The 15,160-nt window shown below is 47.4% G+C and overlaps 1 protein-coding gene across 2 annotated transcripts in view; it reads right to left on the bottom strand.

The window, feature by feature from the left end:
- Positions 1-15,160, bottom strand: part of MYH9 (myosin heavy chain 9) — an 807,001-nt gene that overhangs the window by 512,803 nt on the left and 279,038 nt on the right. For both annotated transcript variants that reach the window (XM_033935132.1, XM_033935133.1), the window contains exon 12: positions 6,589-6,741. In XM_033935132.1, coding sequence (XP_033791023.1) covers positions 6,589-6,741 — 153 coding nt within the window. The remainder of the gene's footprint in view (positions 1-6,588; positions 6,742-15,160) is intronic.

Genomic DNA, 15,160 nt, shown 5'->3' with positions numbered 1-15,160 from the left:
AAGTATCTCGAGGCCCTCTCAAGGACTCGACTCCTTGCATAGAGTGCGTAGACTGAGCTCGAGGCACTCTCAAGGACTCGACTTCTTGAACAGAGTGCATAGATTGAGCTCGAGGCACTCTCAAGGACTCGACTCCTTGTAATACTGCCGAGTGCTCAGGCTGGACTGCAGGAAGCAGAGTCAAGGCAGGAGTTAATTTGGCAAGCTTGTTACCAAACTCCTGATGCAGAATAGTTTCCAACATATTCTGCAAAGTCGGCACCGAGACCACTGAATCTGGTAGATTTGGTGTGGCTATGGTCTCCGAGGAAGACGACCTCGAGGAAGAATGTTGCCTCAATTTTGAGACACGTTTCCTGGAAAGCCTCGGACCCACCTGTTCTAAGGGTGGCATATCCAGAGGAGCTATTTTACCTGAGGGAGACAGTGAGGATAGCGGCGCCTCAGGAGAAGATTTAGCTGATTTCCCAGAAGATGAAGACTTCCCCATCGAGGAAAGTTTGAGCGAGGTCGAGGTTGAAAGTTTTTGCCCCGTAGAAGACTTTGCTGGAGTCAAGATTGGGGCCAGAATTGGGGTCAAGGCCTTAGGTAAAGGCCGATCCATTCCCCTGAATATTTTTTCAATCTAGACTAGACGATGTTTAAGGGCTCAATTCTGAAGTGTAGCACAGCGGTCACACGACTCTGGACGATGATCAGGTCCTAAACACTTTACACACTACTTGTGTGGGTCAGTGATGGAGATCGCACGTTGACACCGGCTACACTTCTTGAACCTTGTGACCAGCCGGGACATGGAATGAAACACGGCCACAGCGAAATCGAAGCCCGCAGGCTGAGGCCGTAGAGTAGGCCCCGCCGTGACACGATCAGAAAAAACTAAACTTTTTTTTTTTAAATTAACATGAAAATAACAGCAACCCTGTAAATAAAATATGAGCCGCGGTGAGAGAAGGCACAAGTTTAGAACTAACTCTCATGCAGAGCTTTGAAATGAGGGCTTTTCGGCTCTGCTGAGAAGTTAGAACTAAGGAGACATGCACCCTACGTTGGTTTCAAGTTTCAAGTTTATTAGGATTTTATATACCGCCTATCAAGGTTATCTAAGCGGTTTTACAATCAGGTACTCAAGCATTTTCCCTCTCTGTCCCGGTGGGCTCACAATCTAGCTAACGTACCTGGTCAGGAAGGCACTCGCGCATGCCCAGTGCGGCAGTCGCAAACTTTCTAAAACTTCTTCAAGCAAGTCTGCTTGCGAGGCTGCCACATTGGGGCTCCGTGGATGACGTCACCCATATGTGAGAATATGCTACCTGCTTGTCCTGGGATAATGCACCAATTTTTAGACAGTGTTCCAGGGGAGATCCGGGAAATTACAAATCGATAAGCCCAACCTCAGTGCCGGGCAAAATAGTGGAAACAATTATAAAAAAATATAATTGTGGAACACGTAGACAAACATGATTTAATGGGACAGTCAGCATGGGTTCAGCCGAGGGAGGTCTTCCTTCACTCATTTGCTTGACTTCTTTGAAGGTGTGAACAAACATGTGGAAAAAGGCGAGCCGGTTGATGTAGTGTATCTAGATTTCTAGAAAGCTTTTGACAAAGTTACTCATGAGAGGCTCCTGAGAAAATTAAAGAGTCATGGGATAGGAGGCAAAGTTCAGTTGTGGATTAAGAACTGGTTATTGGACAAAAACAGAGGGTAGGGCTGAATAGCCATTTTTCTTAGTAGATGAAGGTAAATAGTGTCACAGGGATCTGTGCTTGGACCGGTGATATTTAACTTATTTATAAATGATCTAGAAATTGGAACTATGAGCGAGGCAATTAAATTTGCAGATGACATTAAACTGTTCAAAGTTGTTAAAATGAAGCAAAATAATGCTTATTCTTGAGGCTTCTATACAATTATTTTACGGAACAATTCTGTTTGGTACTTCACTTATGTCTAAGAATCCACTCATAATGACTGGAGTTGCTCTGCAAATGATTACAAGGAATTGGAAACACTGGGACCTTTTAAATTTTTCATTTTGGTGGGAGACTATGTATGTACTATCGTTTTGAGATAGCGTTGGCAGAAAAATCTGGCGATTCTCGAAAGTTTAAAGAGATCTGGGGTCCATTAGATTTTTATGTTATGCTCCTTTAAATTTATATCATACTGTAATTCTGAAGCCTACCAGATTTGGGATCTTTTCTTACTCTTCATACACATCCAGGGCAGGGGAGGAGGAGTTGGGTTGGATTGAAGGAAGGGGGCTATTTCATGTTTTTATGCACAGCATTTAAGTGCTTTTTGACAGTGCTAACTGTTTATGCAAAATGTTTGCACTTGTATCAGTTGTTTTACAAAACCAATAAACAGCTTTAAAATGAAAAACAAAGTTGTTAAAATGCATGTGGACTGTGAAAAACTGCAGGAAGACCTTAGGAAATTGGATGACTGGGTGTCCAAATGTAGATGAAATTCAATATGGATAAATGCAAAAATGATGCACATTGGGAAGAATAATCAAAATCATAGTTATCGGATGCTAGGGACCACCTTGAGGTCAGTGCTCAAGAAATGGATCTGGGTGTCATCGTGGACAATACGCTGAAGCCTGAACTGCACAATGTGTGGCAGTGGCCAAGGCAGCAAACAGAATGCTAGGAATTATAAAAGAGATGGTTAACAAGACTAAAAATGTTATAATGCCTCCATCGCTCAATGGTGCGACCTCACCTTGAATACTGTGTACAGTCCTGTCTCATCTCAAAAAAGAGACAGCAGCACTAGAAAAAGTTCAATGAGCAGCAACCGAGATGATAAAGGGGATGGAACTCCTCTCGTATGAGGAAAGGCTAGAGAGATTAGGGATCTTCAGCTTGGAAGAGAGATAGCTGAGGGGAGGTATGATTGAAATCTATAAAATATTGAGTGGTGTAGAATGGGTGGTACAAGTGGATTGATTTTTTTTTTTAACTGCATCAAGATTTACAAAGACTAGGGGACACTCAAAGTTAGAGTAATACTTTTAAAACCAATAGAAGGAAATATTTTTTCACTCAGAGAATAGTTAAGCTCTAGAACGCATTGCCAGAGGATGTGGTAAGAGCTGTTAAGGTTTTAAAAAAAGATTTGGACAAGTTCCTGGAGGAAAAGTCCATAGTCTGCTGCTGAGACAGACATAGGTCGGTAGCCTAGAATGCTGCTACTATTTGGGCTTTTGCCAGGTACTGGTGACTTAGATTGGTCTCCACGAAGACGTGATACTGCGCTAGATGGACCATAGGTGTGACCCAATAACACTAATTTTATGTTCTTAACTAAGATCAATCAGACCGTCCCTGTCCCAAAGCAACTTTAGGAAAGTGGTGCAAGCTGTCTTACTACCCCACCTAGACTACTGCAACTCCCTCTACTACAATTCCATAGAGAAGGAACTAAAGCGCCTAGAAGTACTCCAAAATTCAGCAGGAAGATTAATCTTTCAATTCCACCACTTTGAGAGGGCTAGCCCATTGCTATTTGAACTATACAGAATTCACTGTAAGTTAGCCTTTATGATTCACAAATCCATCTTTGGAGAAAACTCCAACAGACTAATGGCCAGTATTCCAGTCTCATACACCTTACTTAACTCAAGGACAACACAGTGATTTAAGGTATTGTTTCCATCCTCTCAAGGAGTATGTCAGAAGAGGATGTTTAACTCCACCTTAAAGTTCCTAGGACCGCTTATCTAGAACAGTCTGCCTACCTATCTGTGACAATTACCCACGCATTGCCCGTTTAGGAAAAACATAAGAGTTGCCATCTCCGGATCAGACCCTGGGTCCATCAAGTCCGGTGATCCGCACTCGCAGAGGCCCCGCCAGGTGTGCCCTAGCATAGATTAAGTCCCCATGTTGCTGTATGCTTCCCAAGGGAGATGGGCACCTAATATACCCTTAACCATGTCACTCTATGCCACTCCTAAGGAGATGTGCATCTAATTTACCCTTAAATCCTAGAACGGTGGATTCTGCAATTACTTCCTCCGGGAGAGCATTCCAGGCGTCCACCACTCGCTGTGTGAAACAGAACTTCCTGATATTCATCCTGGACCTGTCCCCCCTCAGCTTCAGTCCGTGTCCTCTTGTCTGTGTCACATTGGACATTGTAAATAGCTGCTTTCCCTGCTCTATTATGTCGAATCCTTTCAGTATTTTGAAAGTCTCTATCAAATCCCCTCGCAGTCTCCTCTTCTCGAGGGAGAACAATCCCAGTCTCCTAAGTCGTTCCTCGTAGTTCAGGTTCTCCATACCATTCACTATCTTTGTTGCTCATCTCTGCACCCTCTCTAGCAGTTTTATATCCTTCTTTAGGTATGGGGACCAATGCTGGACGCAGTATTCCAGGTGCAGTCTGACCATAGCTCTGTAAAGCGGCACTATAACTTTCTCTGATCTACTCATGATACCCTTCTTTATCATACCTAGCATTCTATTTGCTTTCTTCGCTGCCGCCCCAGTAGATCCAACTCTTCCCAGCCCTCTTCATCCCAAACTGCCACCTTTAAACTAACCTAGCAATTTTAAACTCGCTTATCAACCGCACTATATCACAAATGTAACTCATCTTGCTGTAAGCTGCAATGATTCTCTGTTGAAAATCGCAGGATATAAGAAGTTGCATTGTATTGGCTAAATAGAAAGGACTGCATTAGCTTAAAGTTGAGCAATTCAGGGGGAGGTAGGGGTTTTTGAAAAACACAAAAAAAAATAAAAAAAGCTTGACATCCTTTACATTATCCAAATAAGAATTGGTTAACGCTCTTATTCTCCTGGGGGAAATGTTTGAACTAAAAAAACTTTAAATATTGGACATCAGTATGAGCCCTTCAGATTACACACGAGGAATTGTTGGCTCAGGTAGTAACTCAATGGTGACCAGCACCAGACATAAGTCTAAATAAGAACTGCATCACGTTGCCCTATTTTATATATAATCAAAAAAGAAAATATTGAACTACGTATTTGTGCGCAAGTAGTTCCGGATGAAATTTTACATATAACATTGTGAATTGCTACAAAGAATATGAACTTTCAATAGAATAGAACTATTTTTGACTCGTATGAACTTCATGAACTATATTCGTTTATTGATTCATTGAGTCTAGAACGTTCCATTTCACTATGTATCAATTTTGATATGAACCGTTTTCTATTTTTATGAAATATTTGGAAGTAGGATATAGTTTATTGTATTATTCTAGCATGAAATTTTCATCAGCATTTGACTAAGCTTTTTTACAATGCATTTTTAGTACTTTAAGGACTTCTAGCACTTTCACTTTATGACGTTTTGGGAGTCAGTTTATTCTTTTTGTCTTAGTACTTTTTCTAGTATTTTTTCTAGTTTTATAAACTTTTCTCCTGGTGTGAATGTTTGCAAGTGATTTAAAGTATACACTTTCTTTTTTGATTATATATAAAATAGGACAACGTGATGTATGAGGCAGTTCTTATTTAGACTTATGTCTGGCGCTGGTCACCAATGAGTTACTGCCTAAGCCAACAATCCCTCGTGTGTAATCTGAAGGGCTCATACTGATGTCCAATATTTAAAGTTTTTTAGTTCAAACATTTCCCCCAGGAGAATAAGAGCGTTAGCCAATTCTTACTTGGATTATAGTTTGGACATTATTGGCAACAACAGGGTCCAAAGGGTTCTATTATTTGATCCATTACATTAAACACACACTTTGGCCTTTTCATGAAATAGAAGATCTGAATACTGAAACAGAACATGGGAGCAACTAATAACAGCACTGAGTCCAAAGTATTTTGCTTTTTGCTTGAATTCCAGTTCTTTTTTCAGTGAGGGACACTATGTTTCTCTCATCCTTCCATAATTTGTGCTGTTATTGACCACAGATCTTCAATTAACAGGATTCCATACAGCCATTAACCTTTCAGTGAAGCATTTTCCAATATTCTCAATCCATATCAATTTTGGCTTTCATCTCCATTTACCATGTAACCGAGTACTTCATTCCCCTATAAATTGCAATGTTTACCATTTATTAGAAAAGTGCTATCCTGCCTTTTTACTGGGAACAGGTCAAGGTGGCATATAGACTGAAAACAAAAATATGAAAGAAAGCCAATATAAATGACAGGAAAAATGAAAAAGTCAATACATTCACACATTATAATTATAGGGAGATAGTAAAAAACAAAACAAAAAACAAACAAACCTCAAAACAGGCACCTTTCTGTGATCAGAGAAGCAACATTAATCGCCAGATTCTGAGAAGGCAAATCTGAAACAGTGGGCTTTCAATAAATTCCATATAAGAGGATTCAGAGCAAATAAGTAATTGAGACTATTCCATATTGATGGCACTAGGTAAGTCAGGGCACTTTCAAGTTGATTCCAATTAAGTGGCAGATGGATTAGGCAAGACTAAATTGTGATTGTTTATGGAATGAAGGGTGCATGTGGAAATATAGGGGACAGTTAAATTTGCTAAGCAAGAAGGGGTACAATGAAGAGCTTTCAAACAAATTTGTGCTATCAAACCAGCAGTTTCACAAAAGCGCTACACTTACATCAAAAATCTCAAAGCCAGCGATATCCAGGATACCAATGAAAGAAGCACCCTGCCTCTTGGTTTTATCCAGAGCTTTATTAATGCGCATAACCAACCAGCGGAACATGCGTTCATAAGTAGCTTTGGCCAACGCTTCAATAGCAAAATCAGCCTAAGGAGAAGGGGAAAAAAAGGCAGATATGAACATTTGAAAACACTGTACAATATAGTTTAAAAAAGTTATTTTTCTGATCAGGATCCTGAAGTTTCATAAAAGAGTCCCTGGTTTCCTTTGCCAGAATTTTTCAAGACTGATGGCAAAAAGTGGCAAATTCTGTAGCAACAACTATAAAATTACCAATGACAAGAGGTATTCATATATTTAAAGAACCAATCTTTTTTGAAAATGTATAAAAGGCTGATGAAAGAAAAAGTGTTTATCTTTAATTTAGAAGGAAATACTCAGCATGACAAAGGCATTAATCTGAGCTTACTTTTGAAGTGAACCATATAAAAAAGAGCTCTTCAAAATTGCTTGCACACATCATATAAATCATTTTTAATAAGTGCAGTATGATAAAACAAAACTAGTAAGCATTAATGTCCAAAAAGCACAGTTACTTACCGTAACAGTAGTTGTCCAGGGACAGCAGGCAGCTATTCTCACAAGTGGGTGACGTGATCCAATGGAGCCCCGATGCGGACGCCTCACAAGCAGTCTTGCTTGAAGAAACTCAAAGTTTTGAGTCGCCCGCACCGCGCATGCGCGAGTGCCTTCCCGCCCAGCGCAGGGCGCGTCTCCTCAGTTAAGATAGCTAGCAGAGAAGCCAACCCAGGGAAGGTGGGTGGGAAATGAGAATAGCTGCCTGCTGTCCCTGGATAACAACTGTTACGGTAAGTAACACTGCTTTATCCCAGGACAAGCAGGCAGGTATTCTCACAAGTGGGTGACCTCCAAGCTAACCAAAGTGGGATGGTGGGCGAGTAGGCAACTTAGGAGAATAAATTTTGTAACACTGTATGGCCAAACTGTCCATCCCGTCTGGAGAAAGTACCAGACAATAAAGAGAAGTGAAGGTATGAACCGAGGACCAAGTGGCAGCTTTACAAATCTCCTCAATCGGTGTCGATCTGAGGAAAGCAACAGAAGCTGCCATTGCTCTGACCTTATGGGCTGTGACTTTACTGTGAAGGGGTAATCCAGCCTGGGCATAGCAGAAAGAGATACAAGCCGCCATCCAATTGGAGATGGTACGCTTAGAGATAGGACGTCCCAACTTGTTCAGATCAAAGGAGACAAAAAGTTGAGGAGCAGTTCTGTGCGATTTGGTGCGTTCCAAATAGAAAGCCAAAGCACGCTTACAGTCCAGAGTATGTAGAGCTGATTCTCCAGGATGAAAATAAGGCTTTGGAAAAAACACTGGAAGAACAATGGATTGATTGAGATGAAATTCCGAGACAACTTTAGGAAGGAATTTTGGATGAGTGCGAAGAACCACCTTGTCATGCTGGAACACTGTAAAAGGTGGATCCGCAACCAATGCTTGAAGCTCACTAACTCGACAAGTAGAAGTGAAGCCAATGAGAAAGACAACTTTCCAAGTGAGATACTTCAGATGAGCTTTGTCAATAGGTTCAAATGGAGGTTTCATTAGCTGAGAAAGAATATTGAGGTTCCAAACCACTGGAGGCGGTTTGAGGAGGATTGACATGGAAAAGTCCTTTCATGAATCTGGAAACCACAGGGGATGAGCAGAGAGAGGTTTCCATTGAAGCGGCTGATGGAAAGCCGCAATTGCACTAAGATGGACTCGAATCGATGTAGACTTGAGGCCAGAATGAGAAAGGTGCAACAGATAGTCCAAAACCAAAGACAAGGAGGAATGTTGAGGCTCCTAATGATGAGAAAAACACCAAGTAGAAAATCTAGTCCACTTTTGGGTATAGCATTAGCTAGTAGCAGGCTTCCGGGAAGCTTCCAAAACATCCCTCACAGCTTTTGAAAACTGGAGAGGAGTTACGTTGAGAGGAACCAAGCTGTCAGGTGGAGAGACTGCAGGTTGGGATGAAGCAGAGATCCCTGATGCTGTGTAAGCAGCGACGGAAACACTGGTAGAAGGAAGGGCTCCCTGCTGCTGAGTTGAAGTAGAAGGGAATTCCAAGGCTGCCTGAGCCACCGAGGAGCAATCAGAATCATGGTGGCATGGCAGACTTCAGCTTGACTAGAGTCTTTTGAATGAGAGAAAATGGAGGAAACGCATATAGAAAGAGATTCATCCAGTCCAAAAGAAATGCATCTGCCTCGAGGCGATGATGAGTGTAGATCCTGGAGCAGAACTGAGGCAGCTTGAAGTTGGGGGGGGAGGGGCTGCGAAGATGTCTATCTGAGGCGTTCCCCACAGAGAAAAAAATGTGATGAAGGGGCGTGGAATGGAGAGTCCATTCGTGAAGTTGCAGAAGATGACTCAAGTTGTCCGCTAAGGCATTGTCTGCCCCCTGAATGTAGACAGCTTTGAGGAAGGTGTTGTGGCGAATTGCCCAATCCCAGACTTTCAGATCTTCCTGACAGAGGGAGGCTGAACCCGTGCCTCCCTGTTTGTTGACATAATACATGGCGACTTGGTTGTCCATGCGACTGAGGACTACACTGTCGTGAAGCAGATGTTGAAAAGCATTGAGAGCATTGAAAATCGCCCTGAGTTCCAGGAGATTGATGTGGCACTGGCGGTCTGTACTGGTCCAATAGCCTTGAGTGCAGAGACCAAGCATAAGTTGAAGAGTCGGTCGTGAGAACCTTCTGATGGGTGGGCGTGTGGAACAGTAAACCTCTGGATAGACTGGAAGAGAGCATCCACCAGCGAAGAGACTGTGGCAGTGCAGGAGCGACCTGGATGTGTCGAGTCAGAGGGTCGTAAACCTGCGTCCATTGAGATGCCAGGGTCCACTGAGGAATTCTGAGGTGAAGTCTGGCAAAAGGAGTCACATGTACTGTAGAGGCCATGTGGCCCAGAAGAACCATCATGTATCTCGCCGAGATGGACGGGCGAGAGGACACTGAATGACAAAGACGGAGAAGAGCTTCCAGACGTTGTGGAGGGAGGAACGCTCTGAGTTGGACAGTATCCAGAACAGCTCCGATGAAGGGAAGAGTCTGGGAAGGTTGCAGATGTGATTTTGGAAAGTTGATCTCGAATCCCAGACTCTGCAGGAACCAGATAGTGCGCTGAGTCGCCAGGACGACTCCCTGAGACATGGAATCCTTTATGAGCCAGTCGTCCAGGTAGGGAAACACCTGAAGACCATGATGCCAGGCCGAAAGGGAGCACTCGGTATTGAATATGAAGATGTCCCACCTGAAATCTGAGGTATTGACAGGAGGCCGGATGAATGGAAATGTGTGTGTAGGCCTCCTTGAGATCCAGAGAGCATAACCAGTCATTCTTCGAGGAGGGGATACAGAGATGCTAAGGTCAGCATGCAAAACTTTTCTTTGACCAGATATTTGTTGAGCACTCTGAGATCCAAAATAGGATGCAGATCGCCCGTCTTCTTCAGAACAAGGAAGTACCGGAAGTATCGGGAGTAAAAACCCTTGTTCTGTTGAGCCAAATGAACCGGCTCGACAGCCCGGAGCTGGAGCAAAGCCTGAGCTTCCTGAAGAAGAAGGGCGGTCTGGACAGAGGAGGAAGGATACTCTCTTGGAGGAAGTTGATGGAACTGAAGGGAGTATCCCTCCCTTACGATGGAAAGGACCCAGAGGTCGATGGTAAGTCGTCCATCGATGGTAAAAATGATGGAGACGACCTCCGATAGGTGGAAAAAACGGGGAAAGGCAGAACGACTGACGTTATGCTCTGGAGGAGACAGTCAAAAAGGCTGAGGAGCCTTGGAGACAGCAGAGGGTTGAGGCTTCTGCTGCTGTTTCTGTGGATGCTGCCTCTTAACAGGTTGACGGATGGCAGGAGCCTGTTTAGGTGGAAAACGCCGCTGGTAAATCAAAGGCGGGCGTGAAGGACAAGGAGGAGCTGGCTTTGGCTTCGGACGAAGAATAGATTGGAAGGACTTCTCGTGGTCCAAAAGCTTCTTGGTTGCCGCCTCAATGGACTCATTGAAGAGGTCAGCACCCACGCACTGGACATTAGCCAGCCTGTCCTGGAGATTGGGGTCCATATCGATGGTCCGGAGCCACGCAAGGCGTCGCATGGTCACCAAGCAAGCAGTAGCCCGAGCAGACAACTCAAAGGCATCGTATGAGGACTGCATCAATTGCAACCGGAGTTGGGACAAAGAAGCCAGGACTTCTTGGTATTCGAAATGTGCTCGAGAATCCAAGTAGGGCATGATCTTGGGAAGGACAGACAGGAAAAATTCAAAATATGTAACAAAATGAAAATTGTAATTGAGAACTCGGGATGTCATCATAGAGTTCTGATAAATGCGCCTGCCGAACCTGTCCATTGTCTTGCCCTCCCGGCCAGGTGGAACAGTGGCATAGACCTGGGAGGGGTGAGACCTCTTCAATGAAGATTCCACCAAAAGGGATTGATGGGATAGCTGGGGACCGTCAAACCCCTTATGATGAACCGTGCGGTATCTGGCATTCAGTTTTCCCGGAACAGTGGGGATGGAATAGGAGGTCTCCAGAGAGCGGGCAAAGGTCTGATCCAACAGCTTATGAAGAGGAAGCTTGAGGGATTCAGCAGGAGGTTGAGGGAGATGCACTGTCTCGAGATACTCCTTTGAAAATTTGGACCCAGTGTCCAGTTGAATGTCCAAATCAGCTGCCAACTGACGGAGAAAAGAAGAAAAAGAGAGCTGGTCAGCCAAATCCTGGCCTCGAGAGGGACTCGAGGATGTCGAGGCTTCTGGGTCCAATTAGGACGGGGATCTAGATGGGGAAAAAGATCCCATCGTGTCCTCGAGCTCCGGCAGAGGAGGAGGTGAAGTAGCCGGTGAATACTGAAGAAAAGGCTGCTTCCAATAAGGCGAGGCATGCCTGGACGAATGCCTTGAAGAAAGTCTCGATCGATGATGCGAGCTATGTCTGGAAGCAGGCCTCGACAGACGAGGCGAGTGTGTCTTCGCTGAGGCCCCTAGAGAGTGGATGGGGCTGAAGCGGTGGATCGAAGCAGAGGTGGATGGCTGGAAGCACTTCGAGGCACTCGCAAAGACTCGAGCCCTTGCATCGAGTGGATTGGTTCCAATGGAGGCACTCGCAAAGACTCTACTCCTTGCATTGAGTGAATCGGTTCCAATGGAGGCATGGGCAAAGACTCTGCTCCTTGCGATGCATGCATCGATGCCAGACCAGACACTCGCAGAGACTCTGCTCCCTGTAGAGTGTGCGTACGGCTGAGGCACAGGAGGCGGCTCGACCTCGCGGGAGACCTCCGCATGCCCAGGCTGGATTTGAGAGAGAAGCTTCGGCCCCATTGTGGTAAAGAGCTGAATGAATTGCTTCTCAAGCAAGGTCTGGAACGAAGCCGGCAAGGATGGATCCGCGTCACCAACGGGACCACCTGCACGGGCTTATCGTGCTCCCTCCAGGCAGTGTGAGAGTGCTTGGACTTAGAAGCCTTGGGTACTTTGAGCACTACCAGGGGAATGGGCTGCTGCGCTATCTGACCTGAAGAGACAGAGGAAGGCACCGCAGCTGGCGTCGAAGGCTGAGCCAGTACAAACGAAGCAGGTTTGATGAGGCTCGGAGCAGCAGCCGTGGAAGGCTGGAGAACTTTGGATGAGGTCGAAGGCGAAGCACCCTTCGATGACGACAGCTCCGTCGAAGACTCCATGCTGTATAGCTGCTCCCACAAGATGCAACGGCGCTTGAAAGCACGGGCGGTAAGTGTTGAGAAAGGCCGGCATGATTTTGGAAGGTGTTGAGGCCCAAGACACCGAAAACAGCGTCGATGAGGGTCTGTCAGTGAAATCGCGCGCTGGCACTTGGAACACTTTTTAAAACCGGTATCAGGCCAGGACATAGGCCCGAAGAGCTCGGCTGCAAGATCGAAGCCGTGGGGCTGTGGCCACGTGGCCTGCCCGGTCGAATGGATGGAAGAAATTTTTTTTTTTTTAAACAACAAAACACGACAAAAAACAACGATTATGAGAAAATAAACCCAAACCCGCGGACTTAGAAGGCACAAGTGAAGAAAACTTCGTGCAGAGAGTCAAAGACGGTAAGAACTGAGAAGACGCGCCCTGCGCTGGGCGGGAAGGCACTCGCGCATGCACGGTGCAGGCGACTCGAAACTTAGAGATTCTTCAAGCAAGACTGCTTGTGAGGCATCCACATCGAGGCTCTGTTGGATCACGTCACCCACTTGTGAAAATACCTGCCTGCTTGTCCTGGGATAAAGTTTTATTCACAAAATCTCTTATGTTCCCAATTTAACAAATCTCATATCCAAACTGCAAATAAGGAATTTCTTGAAAAACTATACTTTTCAAGAAATTCCTGAAACAGCCATAACTTCACGTACTCTTAACAATGCTCAAATGGACAACGGATCTACTCTTTACTACACTAGTAATGACAATTATGCTTCCATTGTAACCCCCTTTTATAAATCTTTTGTAAGCTGCCTTACTCTTAACAACCCGAGAAATGTCAAAAGATCTACTCTTAACTACTCTAGTAAATTAATTGTTCTCCCATTGTAACCCCCGTTTATAAATCTTTTATAAACCGCCTTGAACCACAAGGTAATGGTGGAATAGAAATCCCTAATGTAATGTAAATAAGCCATCATAAAAACTATTATGATGAACTACCGTATTTTCACGCATATAACGCGCGCGTTATACGCGTTTTTACCTACCGCGCATACCCCTCGCGCGTTATATGCGTGAGCGCGGTATACGAAAGTTTTAAAACATAGTTCCCACCCCGCCCGACGCCCGATTCACCCCCCCAGCAGGACCACTCGCACCCCCACCCCGAACGACCACTCGCACGCGCTCCCACCCGCACCCGCATCCACGATCGGAGCAAGAGGGAGCCCAAGCCCTCTTGCCCGGCCGACTCCCCGACGTCCGATACATCCCCCCCCCCCGGCAGGACCACTCGCACCCCCACCCCGAAGGACCGCCGACTTCCCGACAATATCGGGCCAGAAGGGAGCCCAAACCCTCCTGGCCACGGCGACCCCCTAACCCCACCCCGCACTACATTACGGGCAGGAGGGATCCCAGGCCCTCCTGCCCTCGACGCAAACCCCCCCCCCCCCCAACGACCGTCCCCCCCCCAAGAACCTCCGACCGCCCCCCCAGCCGAACCGCGACCCCCCTGGCCGACCCCCACGACCCCCCCACCCCCCTTCCCCGTACCTTTGGAAGTTGGCCGGACAGACGGGAGCCAAACCCGCCTGTCCGGCAAGCAGCCAACGAAGGAATGAGGCCGGATTGGCCCATCCGTCCTAAAGCTCCGCCTACTGGTGGGGCCTAAGGCGCGTGGGCCAATCAGAATAGGCCCTGGAGCCTTAGGTCCCACCTGGGGGCGCGGCCTGAGGCACATGGTCGGGTTGGGCCCATGTGCCTCAGGCCGCGCCCCCAGGTGGGACCTAAGGCTCCAGGGCCTATTCTGATTGGCCCACGCGCCTTAGGCCCCACCAGTAGGCGGAGCTTTAGGACGGATGGGCCAATCCGGCCTCATTCCTTCGTTGGCTGCCTGCCGGACAGGCGGGTTTGGCTCCCGTCTGTCCGGCCAACTACCAAAGGTACGGGGAAGGGGGGTGGGGGGGTCGTGGGGGTCGCCAGGGGGGTCGCGGGTCGGCTGGGGGGGGCGGTCGGAGGTTCTTGGGGGGGCGGTCGTTGGGGGGGAGGGGGGTTTGCGTCGAGGGCAGGAGGGCCTGGGATCCCTCCTGCCCGTAATGTAGTGCGGGGTGGGGTTAGGGGGTCGCCGTGGCCAGGAGGGTTTGGGCTCCCTTCTGGCCCAACTACCAAAGGTACGGGGAAGGGGGGTGGGGGCGTCGTGGGGGTCGCCAGGGGGGTCGCGGGTCGGCTGGGGGGGGCGGTCGGAGGTTCTTGGGGGGGCGGTCGTTGGGGGGGAGGGGGGTTTGCGTCGAGGGCAGGAGGGCCTGGGATCCCTCCTGCCCGTAATGTAGTGCGGGGTGGGGGTAGGGGGTCGCCCTGGCCAGGAGGGTTTGGGCTCCCTCCTGGCCCGATATTGTCGGGGAGTCGGCGGTCCTTCGGGGTGGGGGTGCGAATGGTCCTGCCGGGGGGGGGGGGAGATGAATCGGACGTCGGGGGGGGGGGGTGAACGGAGAGTCGGGACAGCGCACGGAGAGGCGGGGCAGTGCACGGAAGTCAGGGGGGTGAACGGAGAGTCGGGACAGCGCACGGAAAGTCAGGGCAGTGCACGGAAGTCAGGGGGGGTGAAGGGAGAGTCGGGACAGCGCACGGAAAGTCAGGGCAGTGCATGGAAATCAGGGGGGGTGAACGGAGAGTCGGGACAGCGCACGGAGAGGCGGGGCAGTGCACGGAAGTCAGGGGGGGGTGAACGGAGAGTCGGGACAGCGCACGGAGAGGCGGGGCAGTGCACGGAAGTCAGGGGGGGTGAACGGAGAGTCGGGACAGCGCACGGAAAGTCA

Source organism: Geotrypetes seraphini, chromosome 2 (assembly GCF_902459505.1).
Source record: "Geotrypetes seraphini chromosome 2, aGeoSer1.1, whole genome shotgun sequence".
In the NCBI taxonomy this organism is placed as follows: domain Eukaryota; kingdom Metazoa; phylum Chordata; class Amphibia; order Gymnophiona; family Dermophiidae; genus Geotrypetes; species Geotrypetes seraphini.
The sequence above is the reverse complement of the archived record's forward strand: the minus strand, read 5'-3'. Positions and strand labels throughout refer to the sequence as shown.